This window comes from Drechmeria coniospora, chromosome 01, assembly GCF_001625195.1.
Source record: "Drechmeria coniospora strain ARSEF 6962 chromosome 01, whole genome shotgun sequence".
Taxonomy (NCBI): Eukaryota; Fungi; Ascomycota; class Sordariomycetes; order Hypocreales; family Ophiocordycipitaceae; genus Drechmeria; species Drechmeria coniospora.
In genome coordinates this window covers 11,523,815-11,542,501 of record NC_054389.1, presented here as the reverse complement: position 1 = coordinate 11,542,501, position 18,687 = coordinate 11,523,815, and the positions used below count along the sequence as shown (strand labels likewise).

Below are 18,687 nucleotides of genomic sequence, written 5' to 3'. Positions count from 1 at the left end.
TATACAATTGCTTGGGATATTCAGCACATCCTAGTTGTACTGTACGTGCAGTGCGGAGTACACCTACAGTACAGTACTCCGCAAGTACCGAGTAATTAATACATCCAAGTACAAGTACACCCGCTTGTGCCAGTACTGTACTCACAGTAATTGCACCTGCAACGACATGTACATGCACACCTACAAGTACTTAAGCACCCCTAAGTGCAGGAAAGTAGGTACCGTACCACGACTGCACTGTATGTGCTAGGTATGAACACACACAAGCAAGTAATTACAGTACTGCCACAGTACTGCCACTGTGAGCGTTTGCTGCCAATACATGTAAAAGTACTTGTACTTACAAGTGGTGCTCCTGCACATGTACACAGTGCGTGCCTGCATTCGCACCACTGCTCCTCGCACCACTGCTCCTCGTCTCTGCCCGTTCGACTTTTCACCGCCACCCCCCCTACGACAACACCTTCAACCGAACCGGCCAAAGCATGCCACCGTCCACCTCTCCTCGGCCATGCGAGAAACGGACATCCGACGCGGCGAGCATGGCGTGCCGGCGTCAACGTGCAGGTACCTTTCCCTCCCGCGATGCCGATGATGCTGATGCTCCTTCGTCACGCGAGGGGTGTGATGGCACCATCGTCGCGACCCGCCATATGGTGGGTTTTCCGAGTCTTGACGACTTCACCTCGACCCACATAGTCAATGGCGACATTGCTTTCGCGAACCAAGTTTCCCGCCGTCAAGACCATACTTAAGTACATATGCCCTTTGTGTGCGTGTACACAAACGGGGGTGCATGCACCCACCTACTTACTTATACAACTGCCCGCGAACCCACCATTTTTTTCTCCTCGTCTTTCGCTTCGTCTTTCCGGAAAGCTCTCCCCGCACGCCAAACCGGCATACTTTTCACCTACGCCGTCGTCCATCGGCCCCGTGCTGCTCGTGCCTCTGCTCGCGGCGCTTGACCGACTGGAACGGAGTGAGTGAGCTGCATCGGCTGCTGCCACGACGAGCGCCGTCGCCATGGATCCCGCCACCCACACCGACGACGATGTCAAGGGCTCGTCCCCGGCGAGTGAAGCCGCCTCCGTCCTTCCCGGCCAAGTAGATGGTAAGCGTGCCTCCCGGCGCCGTGCGGCGCGGCTCGAAGCCCCCCGTCTGCCCCTCCGGTTGTCGTGCTGACGCTTCGTGCGTAGGCGTCCTGGAAGTCGCGCGCGAGAACAAACGGCAGATTGGCGTCACCTCGGCCTCTCTCCTCATCCTCAACCGCATCATCGGCACCGGCATCTTCGCCACCCCGGGCACCATCCTCGCCCTCTCCGGCAGCGTCGGCCTCTCCCTCCTGATGTGGATTGCCGGCGCCGTCATCGCCGCCGCCGGCACCGCCGTCTACATGGAGCTCGGCACCGGCCTGCCCAAGAACGGCGGCGAGAAGAACTACCTCGAGTACGTCTACCGGAAGCCCAAGTTCCTCACCACGGGCCTGTACACGGGCTACGTCATCCTCCTCGGCTGGGCCGCCGGCAACGCCGTCATGTTCGGCGAGTACATCCTCCACGCCGCCCGCGTCGAGGTCACCGAGTGGAACAAGCGCGGCATCGCCCTCGCCTGCTTGACCACGGCCTTTCTCATCCACGGCACCGCCCTGAAGTGGGGCATCCGTCTGCAGAACGTGCTCGGCATCCTCAAGATCCTCGTCATCGTCCTCATCATCATCGCGCCGCTCGTCAACCTCCCCAAGGTGCGCGAGATCGACGGCTTCAACGACGCCTTTGCCGGCACCACCGGCAGCGCCTACGGCGTCGTCACGGCCCTCTACAACGTCATCTGGAGCTTCGTCGGCTACAGCAACGCCAACTACGCCCTGAGCGAGACGAGGAACCCCGCCCGCACCCTCAAGATCGCCGCGCCCCTGGCCCTCGGCGGCATCACCATCCTCTACATGCTCGCCAACGTCTCCTACTTTGCCGGCGTCTCGAGGGAGGAGATCCTCGAGTCCAAGCGCCTCGTCGCCGCCTCTCTCTTCCGCAACATGTTTGGAGAGTCGGCTGAGCGGGCCATGTCCGTCTTCGTCGCCCTCTCGGCCTTTGGAAATGTCCTGAGCGTCATCTTCTCCCAGGGTCGTCTCGTCCAGGAGCTCGGTCGCGAGGGCATCCTGCCCTTTTCCCGATTCTGGGCCAGCAACCGGCCCTTCAACGCGCCCCTGGCCGGTCTTTTCGAGCACTACATCGTCACCGTCATCACCATCGTCGCCCCTCCGGCTGGAGATGCCTACAACTTTGTCCTCAAGTACGTATTCAACCCTGGCCGTGTCGTCCCCTCGCGTCCCGTGAACGTCCCGCTAACGAAACGTTCTCTCCCACAGCCTCATCTCGTACCCGCTCGCCATCATCAACGTCTTCGTCGCCGGCGCTCTCATACACCTGTACCGCCATCGCGATGCCTGGAACTGGAACCCGCCGCTCAAGGCCTCCCTCCCCGTCGCCGTCTTCTTCCTCCTCAGCAACGTCTATCTCGTCGTCGCACCCTTTGTGCCCCCCGAGAAAGGCCAGAGCGTGTACGAGACGCTGCCGTACTGGATCCACTGCGTCGTCGGCTTCGGCGTCATCTTCGCCGGCGGCCTGTACTGGCTCGTCTGGGCCAAGATCCTACCCAAGATCTTCCGCTACGAGCTCGTTCGGGAGACGACGGTGGACGAGATGGATGGCTGGGAGCGCACCCAGTTTTATACCCGTCCTCTGGGGACAAAGTCCGACGACGAGTCAGGCTCGGAATAGTAGCATTCTGTCCATGTCTTTTCCTTTCCGGCAATGATACCACAATTTTAATTCCCTTATTTTATTCTTTCTTCTGTCCTGGTCGACCGTGAACGAGTACATACAGTGCATGCATGCCCTCCCAAGTTGTTTTCTCTACTCTGCTCTCGCCGTCCATGGCTGCGAAGGGCCAAAAGGCCCCAAAATGATCATGGCTGCTCACGTTCGCCTGCCTAGGCAGCACCACAATCATGGCAAGCCATTGCGCTATCCCTATTCCCCACCAGAGGAAAGCCCAGCTGCTCGGCATTCGCGACCGTATCCGGGCCTCACGACGGCCGGGTTACTCTCTTGCGTCGCTTCGAGCGGTGCTCATGCGGTGCCACTGACGCTCTTTTGCGGCATTTACCCGTCGGTTGTTGCCCTTGGCCTGCGACGCGACGCTTGCGTTAGCGAGCGGTCCCACCCTCGACAAGGATTAGGGAGCACCTACTCGGAACTCCTTTCGGGGGCAGTTGACGATTCGCAGTTTCCAGCCGTCGCCAGCGGTGAGCAGAGACTTGACAAGTTGTTTCGAATGCTGCGCGCCGTCAGTGGAACGCTTCGGCGCTAGGGGCGAGCGGATTCGGTAGACGGCGAGGGGCGAGCAGCAGGAGGCGATGGGACCGAGGACGGCATCATACCCTCAATGTGAAGCAAACGGCTTCCATGCGATCGTGAAACGAACGGTACGGCTCCTAGCGGCCGTCCGCTTCACACCAGCATGGGAGTTGAGTGATGCCCTGCTGGGACGTGATGGCGGCTTGCTGCAAACTTCTCGTCAGCGCAGTTTCTTCTCCCCATCCCTGCGGAAGGGTGAAAAGAGAGTGCCGCACGTACCACGACGCCCCACGACACCAGCTCGATGATGAGGTCGCTGGGCACCTGTCCCAGGATCCTCTGCTGCTGCAACTTCACCGATGGGAGGATGGCCAGCAGCTCCTCGACGGGGGGGCGCAGGCCTTCGGGGCCGACGTCGAGCCCATGGTCAGTACCGCCGGCGGCGGAAGTGAGTCTCTTCATTATGCGGAGCTTGTCGTTGCGCGAGACGGCCGCCTTCCACTCGAGGATGTAGCTCCAGTCCATGATGGCGTCAAACACCTTCTTCACGACGGCCGTCATTTCATCAGTCGTCGTGGGGAAGGTGGCGTCCTCGGCGGGCACGGTGACGTCCCGGAGCGGCTTGCGGTACAAGTTGCCGAGCTCCATCAAGGCGTTTTCCGCCGCCGTGGCATCGACGAAGAGGCCTTGGAAGGTGCCAGTCTGGAGCTCCTTGGCTTTGGTGGCCAAGTCGTGGTGGTGTCCGGCAAGGCCCTCCACCTTGATGCGTGGCTTCGAAATGGGATTCTCTCTGAGATTCCAAAAGTCGCGCAGCTTTTCTTTGATCGCCTGCTCGTCGACGTCGTTTGGAGTGACGGTTTTCGCGATGAATGAGTCGTCATCATCAACGGCGGCATTGGGCTGGTTTCGTTCGGTGATGACGCGTTCCTCGTCTCCGTGGAGGTGAAATGCCGCGTCATGGCCGAGTGACTGCCGTCGGGATTTTGCTTGGGGTGTTTGGGCGGGAGCGGTTTGAGGTCCTCGTTTCTTTCGTCGGCTCCGCGCAGAATGAGCATGGTCGACCTCGTCGGTTGACGGAAACTGGGCGTGCGGGTGGGCGTATTCGTCGTCCCATCGCTCCTCGGCGTTGGCACCCATTATTTCGTCGATCCGACCGAGGAAACTAGAAGGCGAACGAAGGATGTCAGCACCAGCGAGAGCGAAAGGAAAAGAGAAGAGTGAAGAAGGAGTCGGGCTGGGCGATGAATACTCGTCGTTGGCCAACATTGGATCACTCGAGAACAACGACTCGCCATTGTACTCCATGGGATCGATCAGGCCGCCGTTCGGACCGGCCACGGCACAGGCGCAGTCGATCACGGACCCATCCAACAAGGTATGCGATTCACGGACGTGCTGTGGAACATGCTCGACGAAGACTGATGGGGCGAGGAAAAGGTCGCAACGGTCGAGCTCGAGCAAGGAGCGCGCACAACAGCCCTGGTTCGGGTTCGGGGTCTCGAAGGAGGGATCAGATTGCTGGCCGCTACGGCCTTTCTTGTACCTGCGCTCATCCATACGTTCAAGAATAGTAATTAAGAAACGGACAAGCCAAGGGAGCGGGATTCGGACGTGTGGAATGAACAGGTCGATGAATCGAAGAGGGAGATGGCGTAGCCTCACTCTTGGCAGCAAGCAATGTGTGAATTCGATGCCGTGCCGGTGCAGCAAATCCGAGACAGGAGCGCGAGTGATGAGGATGCAGAGATTCAGAGCTGGACATGCAGTTTGGTGGTAGAAAGCTGCCATGGCGTAGAATGGAATCCGTTACCGTGCACACAGCAATCTGCTGGGGTCCATCAATGGCTGCTGTTCGCCGGGTGACTGCAGGAGGCGAAGCTTGCACGGACCGACTACACAGGCTCAAGTAAAAGTAAGGGGCTGGCAGATTTGGTTCCGTTTTTACCTTGGCCTGCTGCGTTTGTGGTTCTGTATCAACACCATGGCCTTTGAATGCCGATGCACAATGCAGAATCAGACGGAGGCAGCAACGGGTATAACCTCGGTGTTTCATGCGAGCACCTGTCGACGCCGTAACTCGTGTCATCATTCTCAATGAAGGGTTCGCATTCGGGCATGATTCGCCTGGTGGCCTACGGATAGATGCCGTAGTGTATGCTCATGCGTGCATGTATGAGTTTCCATCCGTATCCGGGCAACACGGAACCAGGGCAGGCAGGGAGGGCGCTGCGAAAAAGACGCAAGCAGATGGCGTAGGGCCTCTGTGGAAATGGGCGAATTGACGACGGTGCTGCATAAGGTGAGGGACGAGGTACTTTGACCAAACTCTGGTGTGCGTATCTGGAATCCGAGAGGTGCGCAAAAAGGCCCGTTGGACGCCTCACGGCTCTCATGACTGGTGCGGTTACTCGAACGGTAAGGATCAACGACGATTTACCGGGTACAGAGTCTGTAAGAATCGGCGCCGAACTAATCAGAATGCACTCATTTGCGCTTGCAAGTAGTATTACCTCTCGGAGAGCATGAACGGGGTTGAAGCAGCCTGCTACGACGAGAGGGTCGACATGTTGAGCGTTTTAGGCCCCCCCATCATGTCATGTCGAGGACGACTTGTCCTCACGACTTGAACATGAAAATACTTTGCGTCCGGAAATGGCGATGCAAACGCAGCCGTCTGATTGACCTTGCCGAGGGCTGTTTGGGTCTTGGTGTTGCAGCGTTGCCGTGGTGCAGGTTGCGGTGAAGACAGGGATCGTGGTGGAGGTGGAGTCGTCGACGAAGGAAGGCTCGGAGAAGCTTTGGAAGGGAATAAAGGAATGTCCGACGCCGTGCAGGACCCTAAGTATCTTCAAGTGTGCGTTTAATCCTGCAAAGTACAGTACATGAGAAAGATGTAGCTATACGGAGGTCATGATGTACTTGTACGTGCAGGATGAGGATGCAAGTGCACTCGGAATGGACGAATACCGCACATGCACACAAGATGCAAGCACACCGTCAAGTACAAGTTCATGTAGAAGCAAGTACCATGAACCAAGGGTCGGTGTACTGTAAACCTACCTGCAAGTATTTACATGTATATGTGCGTATACTTATTGTAGGTTAGTACTCCGTACTGTACATGTACTCCATAGGTAGATCATGGTTATGAGCCAAGTACCGTGCCGCCCGTGTACCGAGCATGGAGTACCAAATAAGTACTTGCCTGTATACAGTAAGTACATGTACGGAGCCCAGTACTTACTTAAAATTGAAATATACACATAACATGTACGGAGTATACTTGAACAATACCATTGACATTACAGAGTATTAGGTACATGTACGTCCGACTACCAATATACATGTACATGTAAATAAATATAAGTGCAAGTATACTTGCATATCGATGTATTACAGAGTACTTGATATTGAAAACGCCCGGCTTAATGGGTGCTCCATATTGCCCTCGCCGATGCTACGTTGCTGAGCGTGAGATGAGAAATTCCCGCTTGGGCAGGTTTAGCGAGAAGCCGCGATCGGCGGCAGGTGCCCGCGAGGAACCCAGATGTGGAAGGCGTGTGTCAGACAAAAGCAGACTCGGAAGCCGTCGTGGACGTTCAGGCCACGGAGCAGACTGACTGACTCTGAGAGACAGAGACAGACCAGACGGAGAGACAACGAGACTGACGGAGAGACTGACGGAGAGACGGAGAGACTGACGGAGAGACTGAGAGACTCACGGAGAGACTGAGAGACTCACGGAGAGACTGAGAGACAGATAAACGGACAGACAGACAAGCCGCCACCTGGCAAGCAGCAGACGACGGCGAAGCAGCAAGGAGCAGCAAGGCCAGACTCCAACACAAACACCACCCTCCCAAGCTCGCTCCCATCAGGACGGGCACTGGGCAGAGAAGAACGGCAAACGACAAACGGCACCCAGCTTTGTCCCGTACAGGATATCGACATCACTGTCCCGCGGTGTGACAAAAATCAACAGACGCGGTGCAAAGGTCGGTGCCCGCCATGGCCGACGCACCAAAGGAAAAGATTAGCAGCCCATCGCTGCCAGGCTTGGGCAAAGGCTTCAAAGAAGGCTCCCACGACGAGCATCCTGTTGACCAGCAAGTCCCCGTCGCCCGCATGGACGATGATGCACGGCCCGTCTGCCCGCCGAACACGACGGAGCGTAAGCTGCTCGCTCGAATCGACCTCCACGTCATGCCCTTTCTCTGCATCATGTACCTGTTGGCCTTTCTCGGTGAGCACCCCACCACCCTCGCGTCGGCTGCGTGGCCATGATGGCCATCGATGTCTGGTCTAACGCATGTTCAAAAGACCGCGTCAACATCTCCAACGCCGACCTCTTCCACCTCTCGCACGATCTCGGCCTCGACCCGGCGGGCACCAAGTTCAACACGGCCCTCGTCATCTTCTTCGTCCCGTACTGCCTCTTCGAGATCCCCTCCAACATCCTGCTCAAAAAGTTCCGTCCCCACGTCTGGCTCTCGCTCAACATGTTCCTCTTCGGCTTCACCACCATGGTGCAGGGCCTCGTCTCCAGCTACGGCGGCCTCCTCACCACGCGCTTCTTCCTCGGCCTCTTCGAGACGGGCATGTTCCCGGGCGCCTTCTACCTCATCGGCATGTGGTACCGCCGCCACGAGGCCCAGAAGCGCTACTCCTTCTTCTTCAACAGCACCACCCTCGCCGGCGCCTTCGGTGGCCTCCTGGCCGCCGCCATCGGCAAGATGGACGGCCTGCGCGGCTACAGCGGCTGGCGCTGGATCTTCCTCATCGAGGGCGGGCTCACCGTCTTTGTCAGCTTCTTCTTCTACTTCCTCCTGCCCGACTTTCCCGAAGAGTCCAAGTGGCTGTCCGACGACGAGAAGGCGTTTGTCGCCGCCCGTCTGCGCCTCGACCAGGGCGCCTCGGCCCGCGAGCGAAAAATCACCCTCGGGGATGTCGTCGACGTGTTCCGCGACTACAAGGTCATCGTCGGAGGCTTCATGTACCTCGGCCTCGTCGTCCCCGCCTACGGCTACGCCTACTTCTCACCCTTCATCATCAGCGGCTACGGCTACACGGCCATCGAGACGCAGCTCCACAGCGTGCCGCCCTGGGCCGCCGCCTTTGCCTTTTCCATGACGGTGGCCTTTTGCTCCGACAGGCTGAGGCACCGCTTCTCCTTTGCCCTCTTCGCCACCTGCTTCGCCATCGCCGGCTTCTCCATCCTCGTCGCCACGGGCGAGAACCGCAATCTCCAGTACGCCGCCCTCTTCCTCGTCGCCATGGGCGCCTACACGGCCATGCCCATCATCGTCTGCTGGTTCAACATGAACCTCGGAGGCCACCATCGCCGTGCCGTCGGAAGCGCCTGGCAGGTCGGCTTCGGCAACCTCGGCGGCATCGTCGCCGTCTTCATCTACCGGAAGAGAGACAGGCCCCGGTTCGTCCCGGGTCTCGGCGTCTCGCTGGGCTTTACCGTCGTGTCCGTCGTCGCCTGCGTCGTCTACGGCTTGGCCTGCTGGAAAGCGAACCGAGACCGCCGCCGGAAAAGCGATGCGGCGCGTGAGTTGACGGCGGAGGAGAAGACGGATCTAGGTGACATGTCTCCGGACTATCGATATCTTCTGTAGAGCATGGACGTTTTGGATAGGTCACGGCCGCCGGCGCGGCTGCATGCACTCGGTCCATGCCGTGAGAGCTTTGATATTTTGCTGAGGGCGCAATGCGTCATTTCGTCGCCATAAAGTACATGATGCCGGGCCGTACATGGATATGCGCAGACTACTTTCATGCACATGTAGGGGTGTAGGGGGTAGGGTGCAAGGTGAGCCTTTTGGCATCGAGACTGCACCATTATTGCACTCTTGGCTCGCATGCTGCATGCCCCGCCATATTACCCCGCCATATTGCATCATGAACCCCCCGACGTGCGGCGACACCGCCTCACGCAGAAAAGGATGGCAAACGACAACAAGAGCAGGATACTCTGCCGAACCCAGCCAGCACGAGTCCTTTGCCGTCCATTGCGGCGGCTCATTCTCTGAACAACGGGGTATACCCGATCTGTTGTTCGCTGAAAGTCGGTTTGAGCAGATCATGTCGTCTCCCGACGTTACAGTCCGACACGCCATTCGCAAAGGTATGCTTCAGCCTCCCATCTTCCTCCGCCGTCGACGAGTTGGCGCCCCATATAACGGACGGCTCACTGTCGCAGATGCCCCCGCCATCTTGGAGCTTATCCGGGGTCTCGCCGACTATGAAAAGGAGCCGGATGCCGTCGAGGCCACGGTCGAGACGTTGGAGAGTACCATTGCGTTTGCGTCGTCCAACGGCGGCCCCGAGCTAGAGCCAACATCGGCGGCGCGCCCTGCCCGTTGCCTGTTGCTCTTCTCGCCTGAGGCTAGGGCAGTTGGCATGGCGCTGTACTTTTACAATTACAGCACCTGGCGGTCCCGACCGGGCATCTACCTCGAGGACCTGTTCGTGCAGCCGGCGGCGCGAGGCAAGGGGTACGGCAAGCGGCTGCTCGTCGAGCTCGCCAAGCAGGTCATCGCCATGAAGGGCGGTCGGTTGGAGTGGGCCGTCCTCAAGTGGAATGAGCCGAGCATCAAGTTCTACCGGAGCATCGGGGCCCAGAGCCAGGATGAGTGGCTGGGAATGCGCGTCGATGGCTCCCGTCTGGAGACGCTAGCTCACCTCCTGGATTAGACCAGGGGTGAGAGGTACGGAGAATCTAAAGGGGCCTCAAGACGTGCCGTCAATCTTGCGACCTCGCGCGTCCACGCCTTGGAATATGTCGAGCTGTGCCTTGGTCGGCCGGGGCAGCTTCGATTGCACGGCCCCCCACTGAAAAGAATACCGGAGCGTATTCGGGTCTTGGCTCGTGATCGGCGACAGCTGCCAAATCCTGTTGTAGGCCCTTTGGAACCATCGAGAGGAGACGAGGGTTTTGTGCTTCTTGCCGCCGTAGGGACCGAGGGCCCTGCCGCCGGATCGAAGCTGTCTGGGAAGAGAGTTTTCCCGTTCGACGACGGCGGCCGGCTGCCGGGCCCACGGCTCCCAGTGGAAAGAGGCCGACGACGATGTCGTCTCGGACGGGGAGAGAGGCATCGCCGGCTGGCGTCTCTCGGGAATGGCCCATTCCCTCTCTTCCTGCGCGCCGTCGCTCAGCCGAGCGAGGAGGTCCCATTCGCCTCTGCCGAGGGGCGGCATCATTTTGTCGACGGTTCGCTTCCACCACTTGGCCCTCTTGGTTCGGACGAGGCTTTCGGCCGGCGGCTTGCCCCATATGTTGCGTTCAGGGATGAGCTGGTTCTGATCGGTGCTCTTGACGGAGCCGAGCCAGCTCGTCGTGGACTTGGTGCGTCCTTGCTGCTGCTTCTGCGAGTGGAGGAACTGCGTCAGTTTCTCCAGGTCCCACTTCTCGAGGAAGAGATGCCTGCGCTTCCCCGGAGCTCTCGGCTCGTCGATTGGGCGTGTTGGCGTCGTCGACGTCGTCGACGCATCCTGGCAAGCGGGCGTCTTGTCCAAGAGGGCCTCCAGCGCTCCCCAGTCGCCGGGACCTTGGAATTTGGCGAACTGAAGGAGGAGATCCCGCCTTCGACGACCGGATCTCCCAAAGGCCCGGGCCATGAGGCCGCCCATGGCCGCCTTGTCGCCGCTGTTGGCCGCGCGGAGGGTGCGGAGCACATTCCTGGCACGAACAAGATGTGCCTTGGCCCTCTTGTCCACGGTGCCATGTCGGTGGAAGCGGGCGTGGATGACGGAGGAGATGGCGGGACGAAAAGCTGGAGGCAAGTAGGAAACCTCGCGGAGGAGGTGCCGATACAGGTGGACGGGCGAGAGCGTGGACGGCACGGGGCCGGCTGGGGGGGCCATCGTGATGGTTGTCGGGGCTGGTGGGTTTCGGTTGCAGGTATGATTGACTTGGTTACCTGCCTGACCCTCGCGGACGGCGGAAGAGCGGTATCACAAACGGCAAGGGGGCATCACCGAAGAATGGCGAGGCACTGAGGCGCCTGAGGTAGGCATTGGAGGAGGCGCCTGAGGTAGGCATTGGAGGAACAAGCAAATGAGGTTTGGAGAAACGCTGTCTACGGGTACGGAGAAGGAAGTCCAGGCACGGAGAGCACACTCGGTACGGAGTACTTGCATTAGGTTTACATGCATATGTAAGTACGGAGTATTACTCCGAACTCCGTATAACTACTTAAGTACAAGTGTGCATATTAAGTAATAGCTGCAAGTACTCCCTGTGGAGCTGGAGCTGTAAGTACAAGTGCACCTAAGTACTTGCTGTACTGTAATTGCAACGTACTGTACGGAGTACTCCGTACTTGCATGTTGGTACATAAGTACATGTTGGTACATACATGTTGCACAGTAGGTACCTAGTACGCAGCTTTACTCCGTACAGTACCTTGTAATGCGGAATACGGAGTACTTACTTACACTCACTCCTCCGTATTACTACGTAAGTACGGGAACAGTATTCCGTACAGTGCAGAAGATGCTTGCCAGTACCGGGTACTTTGCTGTACTTAGGTACAAGTACTAGTGCAACAGGTCCATGTGCGCCGCAAGTAATTACTCCGTAGTCTGTGCAACTTCCAACAAGGACTTGCATGAACTCAAGTACACCTACAGTACACACTGACTGGACTGTAATTACAGTACGTATGATGCCACCTGAAGTATACTATTTTTACGTACTGTATCATGATCCGTAAGTACAACGAAATTGCTTTGCTTGTAAGTGCTCCGTACACTACGGAGTACCCACGGAGTATTCCTCCGTGGGTACATGCGGTACTTGTACGAAGCACAGTACTTATACGGGTAGTTGGAGTACGTGCAAGTACAACCAAGTACTGTAATCCGTAAGTACTTGTACAAGAACGTCGCACGGCGTAGGCATCACAGCACTTACTGTAGAGGAAGGGAGGCGCTTATGGTGGTGGGTGCGTACCTACTAGGTACCTAGTAGTAAGCAGGCATCAATTACGGGTATACTGTAGGGGTATTAATCACTGTACAGTAGATCTAGCGGTGCATGTACCTACGGAGTCTGTATTATTCCGTACTCCGTAGAATGACTCCGTACTGTGGACGAGGAAGAATACAGTACAGTAACTGGTGCGTGACGCACAGTGTCAATGGCTCATCCAATTGTGAACCATGCACGGTACATGTCATGAACTTGTCTAACCGCAATCATGATTTCATTTTACCCAACTACTTTTGATCAAACTCCTTTTCAACAGGCGTCTTCAGCGTATTACGCAACGACCCAAGGGTAAATAAGCAGTACAACAGCAATGGACACCAGACAGGATGCTGCACCGGAGAGCCCGACTCGACTTCGACGGCCATCCGCTTAGAGCATGAAAAATGCCGTGGCGATGAGGCCGACGGCGTACAGGAGAGCGTCGGCGGCGGGGAGACGTCCGACGGCTTGCGAGACGGTGACGCCAGTCGAGTTGCCGCGGAGGGTCGAGTTGACGCCGTGGACGCCAGTCTCGGGGGGGTAGCTGTCGGCAGGGTACTTCTCGGCAGGAGACTCTCCGGGGTACGGCGTGTTTGTGGAAGCCGGCGGCGGCGGCACGACCTGGCTCTCGCCCGGCCGCGGGGCTTGGGTCGAGCCGCTGTGAGCTTGGCACTGGGCCTGGAAAGTCTGGATGACTATTCGAGGCGAAGGAAGGCCGGTTAGCAGAGATGCAACGCGAAAGGGCATGCGCGTGGGGGTCAAGGGAAGCACGAACCTTGGTCGATAGACTCGGCCTCTGCGCCGGGCGTGTTGGTGCGAAGGCACTCGACGCAGGGGGTAAAGGACTTGGTCAGGTCGGCGGCCGGATTGCTGCAGATGCACTGCATCGCCTTGTGCGTCAAGTCCTCCAGTTGGCTCTCGTCCACCTGGCTCGGGGCGCCCTGGCGCGAATTCGCCTGGATGCTGTTCATGCAGCCCTGGATGGTCTCGGCGATGGCGCCGCAGCTGGCCTTGCAAGCTTTGGGCAGGCCAGAGATGTCGACGTCGGGGCCGCCGGGGGGACCAGCGGGGGGACCGGCGGGGGACCGGCGGGGGGGTTCTGCTGTCCATGGGTGGCATCAACCTGGCCGCCGGCGGGAGGAGGCACGGGGACGGGGCCGCCGGGGGGGCCAGCGTGTTGGATGTGCTGGCCGTTGGTGTCATCGCCCGGGCCGCCGGCGGGAGGAGCGACGCCGGGGCCACCGGGGGCGGGGACGGAGTTGATTTGGTTGCCATCGATGGCGTCGACCTCATCGACCGCCGTGGGGGGGGGGACGCCGCCGGGGCCGTTTTGGGCGACGCTGGGATCGACGTCGATGGTGTTGCCGTTGAAGCTGGGGTCGACGTTGGCGGGCGCCTTGTTCGTCGGTCCCATGTCGCGCCCGTTTGCCTGAGCCAACAGGATCAGGGGCGCGGCGGCGAGTGCGAGGATGTTGGAGCGCATGGTGAAGACTTTGGACGGTCCGTGATGGGTCGAGTAGATGCGGTGAGGTTGCGTTGCTTGACTTTGCGAAGGAGAAAAAGGGCTTCGCTGCGGACGGTGTCTGATGGGGGAAAGGGGGCTGCGACGTTGCGTGGGCACCCTGTGCTTGCTTTATATAACATCTTCACTCCACGCTTGCATGACGGCAGGCATGCCGCCAAGGGGAGGTCGGTACATGGTTGCAACGAGGCGACCGACGGACTTGATTGCTTCGCCGGTTAGGCTCGTCGCACCTCGTGTCGTGATGCCATGCATCGTCGTCTCGCATGCACAGCAAACGGGCGGAGGTCGGATAGGGCGACGAATTAGTCTAATGAAGGGTTAATGCGCAAGACTTCATGAACGGACCATGGGCTGTCTCCTACCGAGGATGCTTGACGGGTACGAGGAACTCGTCATTCTGAAACTAGGGGAGCGGGTACCTCGCGGGATTGAGGGTCGCTGAGCACGACTAGGGGGGGGCCCGCAATGGTGGTGAGTGATGGTGGAGGAGGATGAACTGAACACCATGGGCTTGAAAGCACGGAGTGGTGTACAGTAAGCAGGTCGGTAGCGTGCTAGTACGAGTCGAGGGCGGCGACCAATAGGGTGCCGGGTGAGGTACACATGTACCTGTGCACGTACTGCATGTAGTTGTACTTGCTTGCATGCGCTCGCTTGTACTTTTTCACTTGCACTTGCTTGCAACCACTCCGTACCTGTACTTATTTGCAACCACTTCGTACATGTGCTTATTTGCAACCACTCCGTACATGTACTTATTTGCAACCACTCCGTACATGTACTTGAGAACTATACAGTAGTACAATACTTACTTGCACCTAGAAAGTGCTCTAGTATAATACTCCGTACAGCGCTGTATAGTTGTATTGTACTCTGTAGTTCTACTGTAGCTACATGTAGGTGTACCTGCTCACTTGTACACCTACCCCACAAGTCAGTGTAGATGTACTCCGTACTCCGTACAAGTACATGCAAGTACATGTCTTCCGCGCATTGCCATGGCCATGGGTGGTGCGGCAAGTGGCCCATCATCTGGGGAACGGTGCAGCAATCGGTATTACGGAGAAATATACGGAGCACACCTACTCCGTGCAAGTAGTAGAGGGTGTCTTGACTCCTACGCGCCACTAACATGCACGGACATTAATGGGCAGGGCCCTGCATGGTGTTTCGCAGCCTACTAACCTAGTACACAACCTTGTACGGAGTAACAGGTGTATCGTGTGCCTGTGTACTCTGCAGTTGGCCATGCACTTGTACACGTACTGCATGTGTGTATTTCATGTACACGTATGTGTGTATTTTATCTACACGTATGTGTGTATTTTATCTACACGTATGTGTGTATTTAATCTACACGTATGTGCGTATTTCATGTGCACGTACTCCGTACAGTACTTATGTGTGTAATACTAGTACCTAGTAATATTAGTGGATGTGTCAGGCACAGAGCACAGTATGGACCCCATCTATATACTGCATATACCTACAGTGCATGTAAACGGCTGCCCGTGTCGGCGTTTCGTCCATCTTCCGATCATCGTATCCTTCACCTGCATGTTCGTGCTGCGCGTGCACGTGGTGCGCATGTGCCCGTGCGTGCCGTCGCCCCAACATGCCAGTATTCGGAAAGGTAGTTGGACGAAACGCCGACACGGCCAGTCCTGTCATTCAGATCTTGCTTCCGTTGCGCCGCTCCTCCGTTATCCTGCCCCGCCCCTCCCATGGCAGCATGACACTCTCGTCACCGCCATCATCTGGCGTCCATGCGCAGGACTCGTGAGAAACGAGAGAGAGCGGCGAGGAGTGTGCAGATGCTGCGGCGAGGTAGACCTGCAGGGGCACTCTGACGTATAATTTCAGCACTCCCGAAAATAGTACCCGTACAAGTCAGTTGCTGAGATTTCGTCGCTCGATTTTCCTGCTCTGAAACAGGCCCCGGGCGGGCATGAATGAGCATGATGCCCCTCCCCGAATCAACACCCGGGTGCTTGGCATTGCTAGTGCACGTTACGCTACACATGCAGTTTACGGCACACCACTATTGACGGCCATCCGGCGTGCGGCACACCTGGAACAGTCCCGCGGTGTACTTAGAGTGTGCTGGGCAGCGCACGATTGGCGCTGTGACGGCAATGAATGTGCATACTCCACGTCGTCCCACCCATGAACTGGCTGTAACTGTAACCTGTCGTCCGAATTTATTTCTCATGCGGCCGATCCACCGTCAACCGTCAACCGTCAACTTGGGTTGGAAGAATCGATGATGGATGCATCATGAGTGGCGAGCCATGCGTGCATCGCCCGGAGAGCGCCGAAGACGCATGACTCCCATGGCGGCATCGCACGTGCGAGAGCTCGCCGATGTATCCGTCCGTACAGTTGGTTGTTCGCCACTTGGCAGGTGAGGAGACGATCAACGACTTGAGAGGTCGCATGTCGGCACGCAACAGCCAAAGGGCCACGCCCCAAGGTCACTGACGCGTCGCCGACGGTGCACCTCGTCCTGCATTCTCTTGCACATGCGGACGGGCCTGGGTATTAGCGCCTGCGCACCAAGGCGAGCGAGGAGTGCTAACGAGCATGGCCGAGCCTGTCCGCATCAAGGCTGCGAGTACTCCGTACTGTAATGTAATTCCTCCCAGCCCAGCAACGCCGCTCGCCACCAGATCTTGCCTCTTTCTCTCCCCTCCCCAATCGCCCGTCGATATTCGGGGTACATAAACTCTATAATTAATCACGTGGCATGCGCATGCATAACAAAGGCAGGTTTCTGCTGGTTCGGAGGAATACCGATACCGAAGGCTCAAAGAACATGGAATGCCTGCTAGGTGCTTGCCTTGCTGTACGTGCACGTGGTGCGCAGGTATGGCGTATCGAGTGCTCCGTGCTTTGACTAGCACGAGGAAGCAAGAACAATACCGAACCCTCCTGCTCCTTGGCAAGGCGCCGGGAACCCTGCACTCGCCCTGCCGGGCTATTCGTCTCCGATCGCAGAGAATGGAGAGAATGTGAATGAGTGTGGGGGGGAAGAGTGTGAGTGTGTGGGGGAGAGAATGTGAGTGTGTGGGGGAGAGTGTGTGAGTGTGTGGGGGAGAGAATGTGTGTGAGGGAGTGGGAACGGGCGTGTGCGTGCGTCAACACTAGAGGCGTGAGACAGTGGGTGCTTGTCTCTGAGCATTGTACGGAGTGGTGCTTATATCGCGAGAGGGTACGAACTTGCACGCACTTGTTCGCCGTAATCATTATAGTTCTGAGCAGCTCCTCTGTAGGAGGGTGGAAAGTACAGCGGGCGTGTGCGTGCGTGAACACTGGAGGTATGAGACAGTGGGAGCTTGTCTCTGAGCATGGTACGGAGTAGTGCTTATAATATCGCGAGAGGGTACGAACTTGCACGCACTTGTTCGCCGTAATCATTATAGTTCTGAGCAGCTCCTCTGTAGGTGTATACGAGGGTTGCAAGTACAGTGCAGGTACTCCGTGCAATGGTCCCCGTATAATGGTCCCTTGTAGCAATGGGAGCGTCCACTCACTCCGCACTTGCTGCTACAACTACTAGCCTACTGGAAAGTAGTAGGTACTAGTAGGTACCTAGTACCTAGTATCGTTACCTGTACTGTAGCTGCACTTGTACCGTTCTGTACAATACTGTGTTGTGCTGCACTCTACTGTGTAAGTACTGTGCTGCACTCTACTGTAAGTACTGTGCTGCACTCTACTGCACTACTGTACTGCACTCTACTGCAAGTACTGTACTGCACTCTACTGCAAGTACTGTGCTGCATTCTACTACCTGTTACTGTAATTCCTGTGCTGCACTCTACTGTACTCTACTTTGCTGTGCTGTGCTGTGCTGTGCTGTGCAGTGCTGTGCTGTACTGTGCTGTGCTGTGCTGTACTGTGCTGCACTCTACTAGTACTGTGCTGTGCTGTGCTGTACTGTGCTGTACTGTGCTGTGCTGTACTGTGCTGCACTCTACTAGGACTGTGCTGTGCTGTGCTGTGCTGTGCTGTGCTGTGCTGTGCTGTGCTGTGCTGTGCTGTGCTGTGCTGTGCTGTGTAGTACTGTGCTGCACTCTACTAGTACTGTGCTGTGCTGTGCTGTGCTGTGCTGTGCTGTGCTGTGCTGTACTGTGCTGTACTGTGCTGTACTGTACTGTGCTGCACTCTACTAGTACTGTGCTGCACTCTACTGTACTCTACGGTGCTGTACTCTACCGTACTCTACTGTACTTACTGGCCCTCGACCCGACCAGCACAGGCACGAGCCACTGGGAATGGCCAGCTCCCATCCAATCCCATCCAATGCCCGCAGGCCAAAGCCCCGCGCGCACCCCTCAACGCGACCATTTCATGCAGGTCGCGCGAACTCAACACGTCCCCATCACGAAACCGACACGTCTCCTGTAATTGATCTCGCCGTCGAGAGACATTCCATCAACGCGCCCTCCGCCCTCGCACTCGTCGTACTATTCTCCTGCTAATATTGCACCGCAGCCTGAGCCGCCAACACCCAAGGCTGGCACATGTCTGACGATTTCCTTTGCATCGGCCAATGAGGCCAGTCTCCGCACCTCATCTCGATAGCCTCGCCTTGTCTTGTCCAGGTACATGGTCTCACCCTGGCCAGATGCATCATCCACCGGCTCGTCCATCGGATGGCTTGTATGCTCGGCGTCCTCTGCCAATCGCGAGCGAGCGAATGTAATGCCTACCTAGCCATAATGCGTGGCACGAACGTGAATGCACCATAAATCTGCGTAAATCCCTGGCCGAGGTGGGAATCTGCCGGGTACGTAGCCTCGTCGAGGGACGTGGAGGAGTCG

The 18,687-nt window shown here is 57.5% G+C and overlaps 6 protein-coding genes across 6 annotated transcripts; 3 read left to right on the top strand and 3 right to left on the bottom strand.

Moving 5' to 3' along the window:
- Positions 1 to 1,026: 1,026 nt before the first annotated feature.
- Positions 1,027 to 2,780, top strand: DCS_03072 (putative methionine permease; the record flags this gene model as incomplete). The annotated part of the gene is made up of 3 exons (XM_040800396.1): positions 1,027 to 1,114; positions 1,200 to 2,292; positions 2,369 to 2,780. 3 exons carry the CDS (start codon positions 1,027 to 1,029, stop codon positions 2,778 to 2,780), a joined length of 1,593 nt encoding a protein of 530 aa, XP_040661279.1.
- A 322-nt stretch (positions 2,781 to 3,102) lies between these two features.
- Positions 3,103 to 5,147, bottom strand: DCS_03071 (uncharacterized protein; the record flags this gene model as incomplete). The annotated part of the gene is made up of 3 exons (XM_040800395.1): positions 3,103 to 3,189; positions 3,253 to 3,339; positions 3,639 to 5,147. The coding sequence occupies 3 exons, from the start codon at positions 5,145 to 5,147 to the stop codon at positions 3,103 to 3,105; spliced, it is 1,683 nt and encodes a 560-aa protein (XP_040661278.1).
- Positions 5,148 to 7,367: 2,220 nt separating this feature from the next.
- DCS_03070 (transporter-like protein) lies at positions 7,368 to 8,980 on the top strand (the record flags this gene model as incomplete). The annotated part of the gene is made up of 2 exons (XM_040800394.1): positions 7,368 to 7,602; positions 7,680 to 8,980. 2 exons carry the CDS (start codon positions 7,368 to 7,370, stop codon positions 8,978 to 8,980), a joined length of 1,536 nt encoding a protein of 511 aa, XP_040661277.1.
- Positions 8,981 to 9,263: 283 nt separating this feature from the next.
- On the top strand, positions 9,264 to 10,058 carry DCS_03069 (acetyltransferase; the record flags this gene model as incomplete). The annotated part of the gene is made up of 2 exons (XM_040800393.1): positions 9,264 to 9,489; positions 9,565 to 10,058. 2 exons carry the CDS (start codon positions 9,264 to 9,266, stop codon positions 10,056 to 10,058), a joined length of 720 nt encoding a protein of 239 aa, XP_040661276.1.
- Positions 10,059 to 10,094: 36 nt separating this feature from the next.
- On the bottom strand, positions 10,095 to 11,228 carry DCS_03068 (uncharacterized protein; the record flags this gene model as incomplete). Its single annotated transcript, XM_040800392.1, has 1 exon — positions 10,095 to 11,228. One exon carries the CDS (start codon positions 11,226 to 11,228, stop codon positions 10,095 to 10,097), a length of 1,134 nt encoding a protein of 377 aa, XP_040661275.1.
- A 1,498-nt stretch (positions 11,229 to 12,726) lies between these two features.
- DCS_03067 (uncharacterized protein) lies at positions 12,727 to 13,819 on the bottom strand (the record flags this gene model as incomplete). Its single annotated transcript, XM_040800391.1, has 3 exons — positions 12,727 to 13,031; positions 13,112 to 13,354; positions 13,423 to 13,819. The coding sequence occupies 3 exons, from the start codon at positions 13,817 to 13,819 to the stop codon at positions 12,727 to 12,729; spliced, it is 945 nt and encodes a 314-aa protein (XP_040661274.1).
- Positions 13,820 to 18,687: the final 4,868 nt, after the last annotated feature.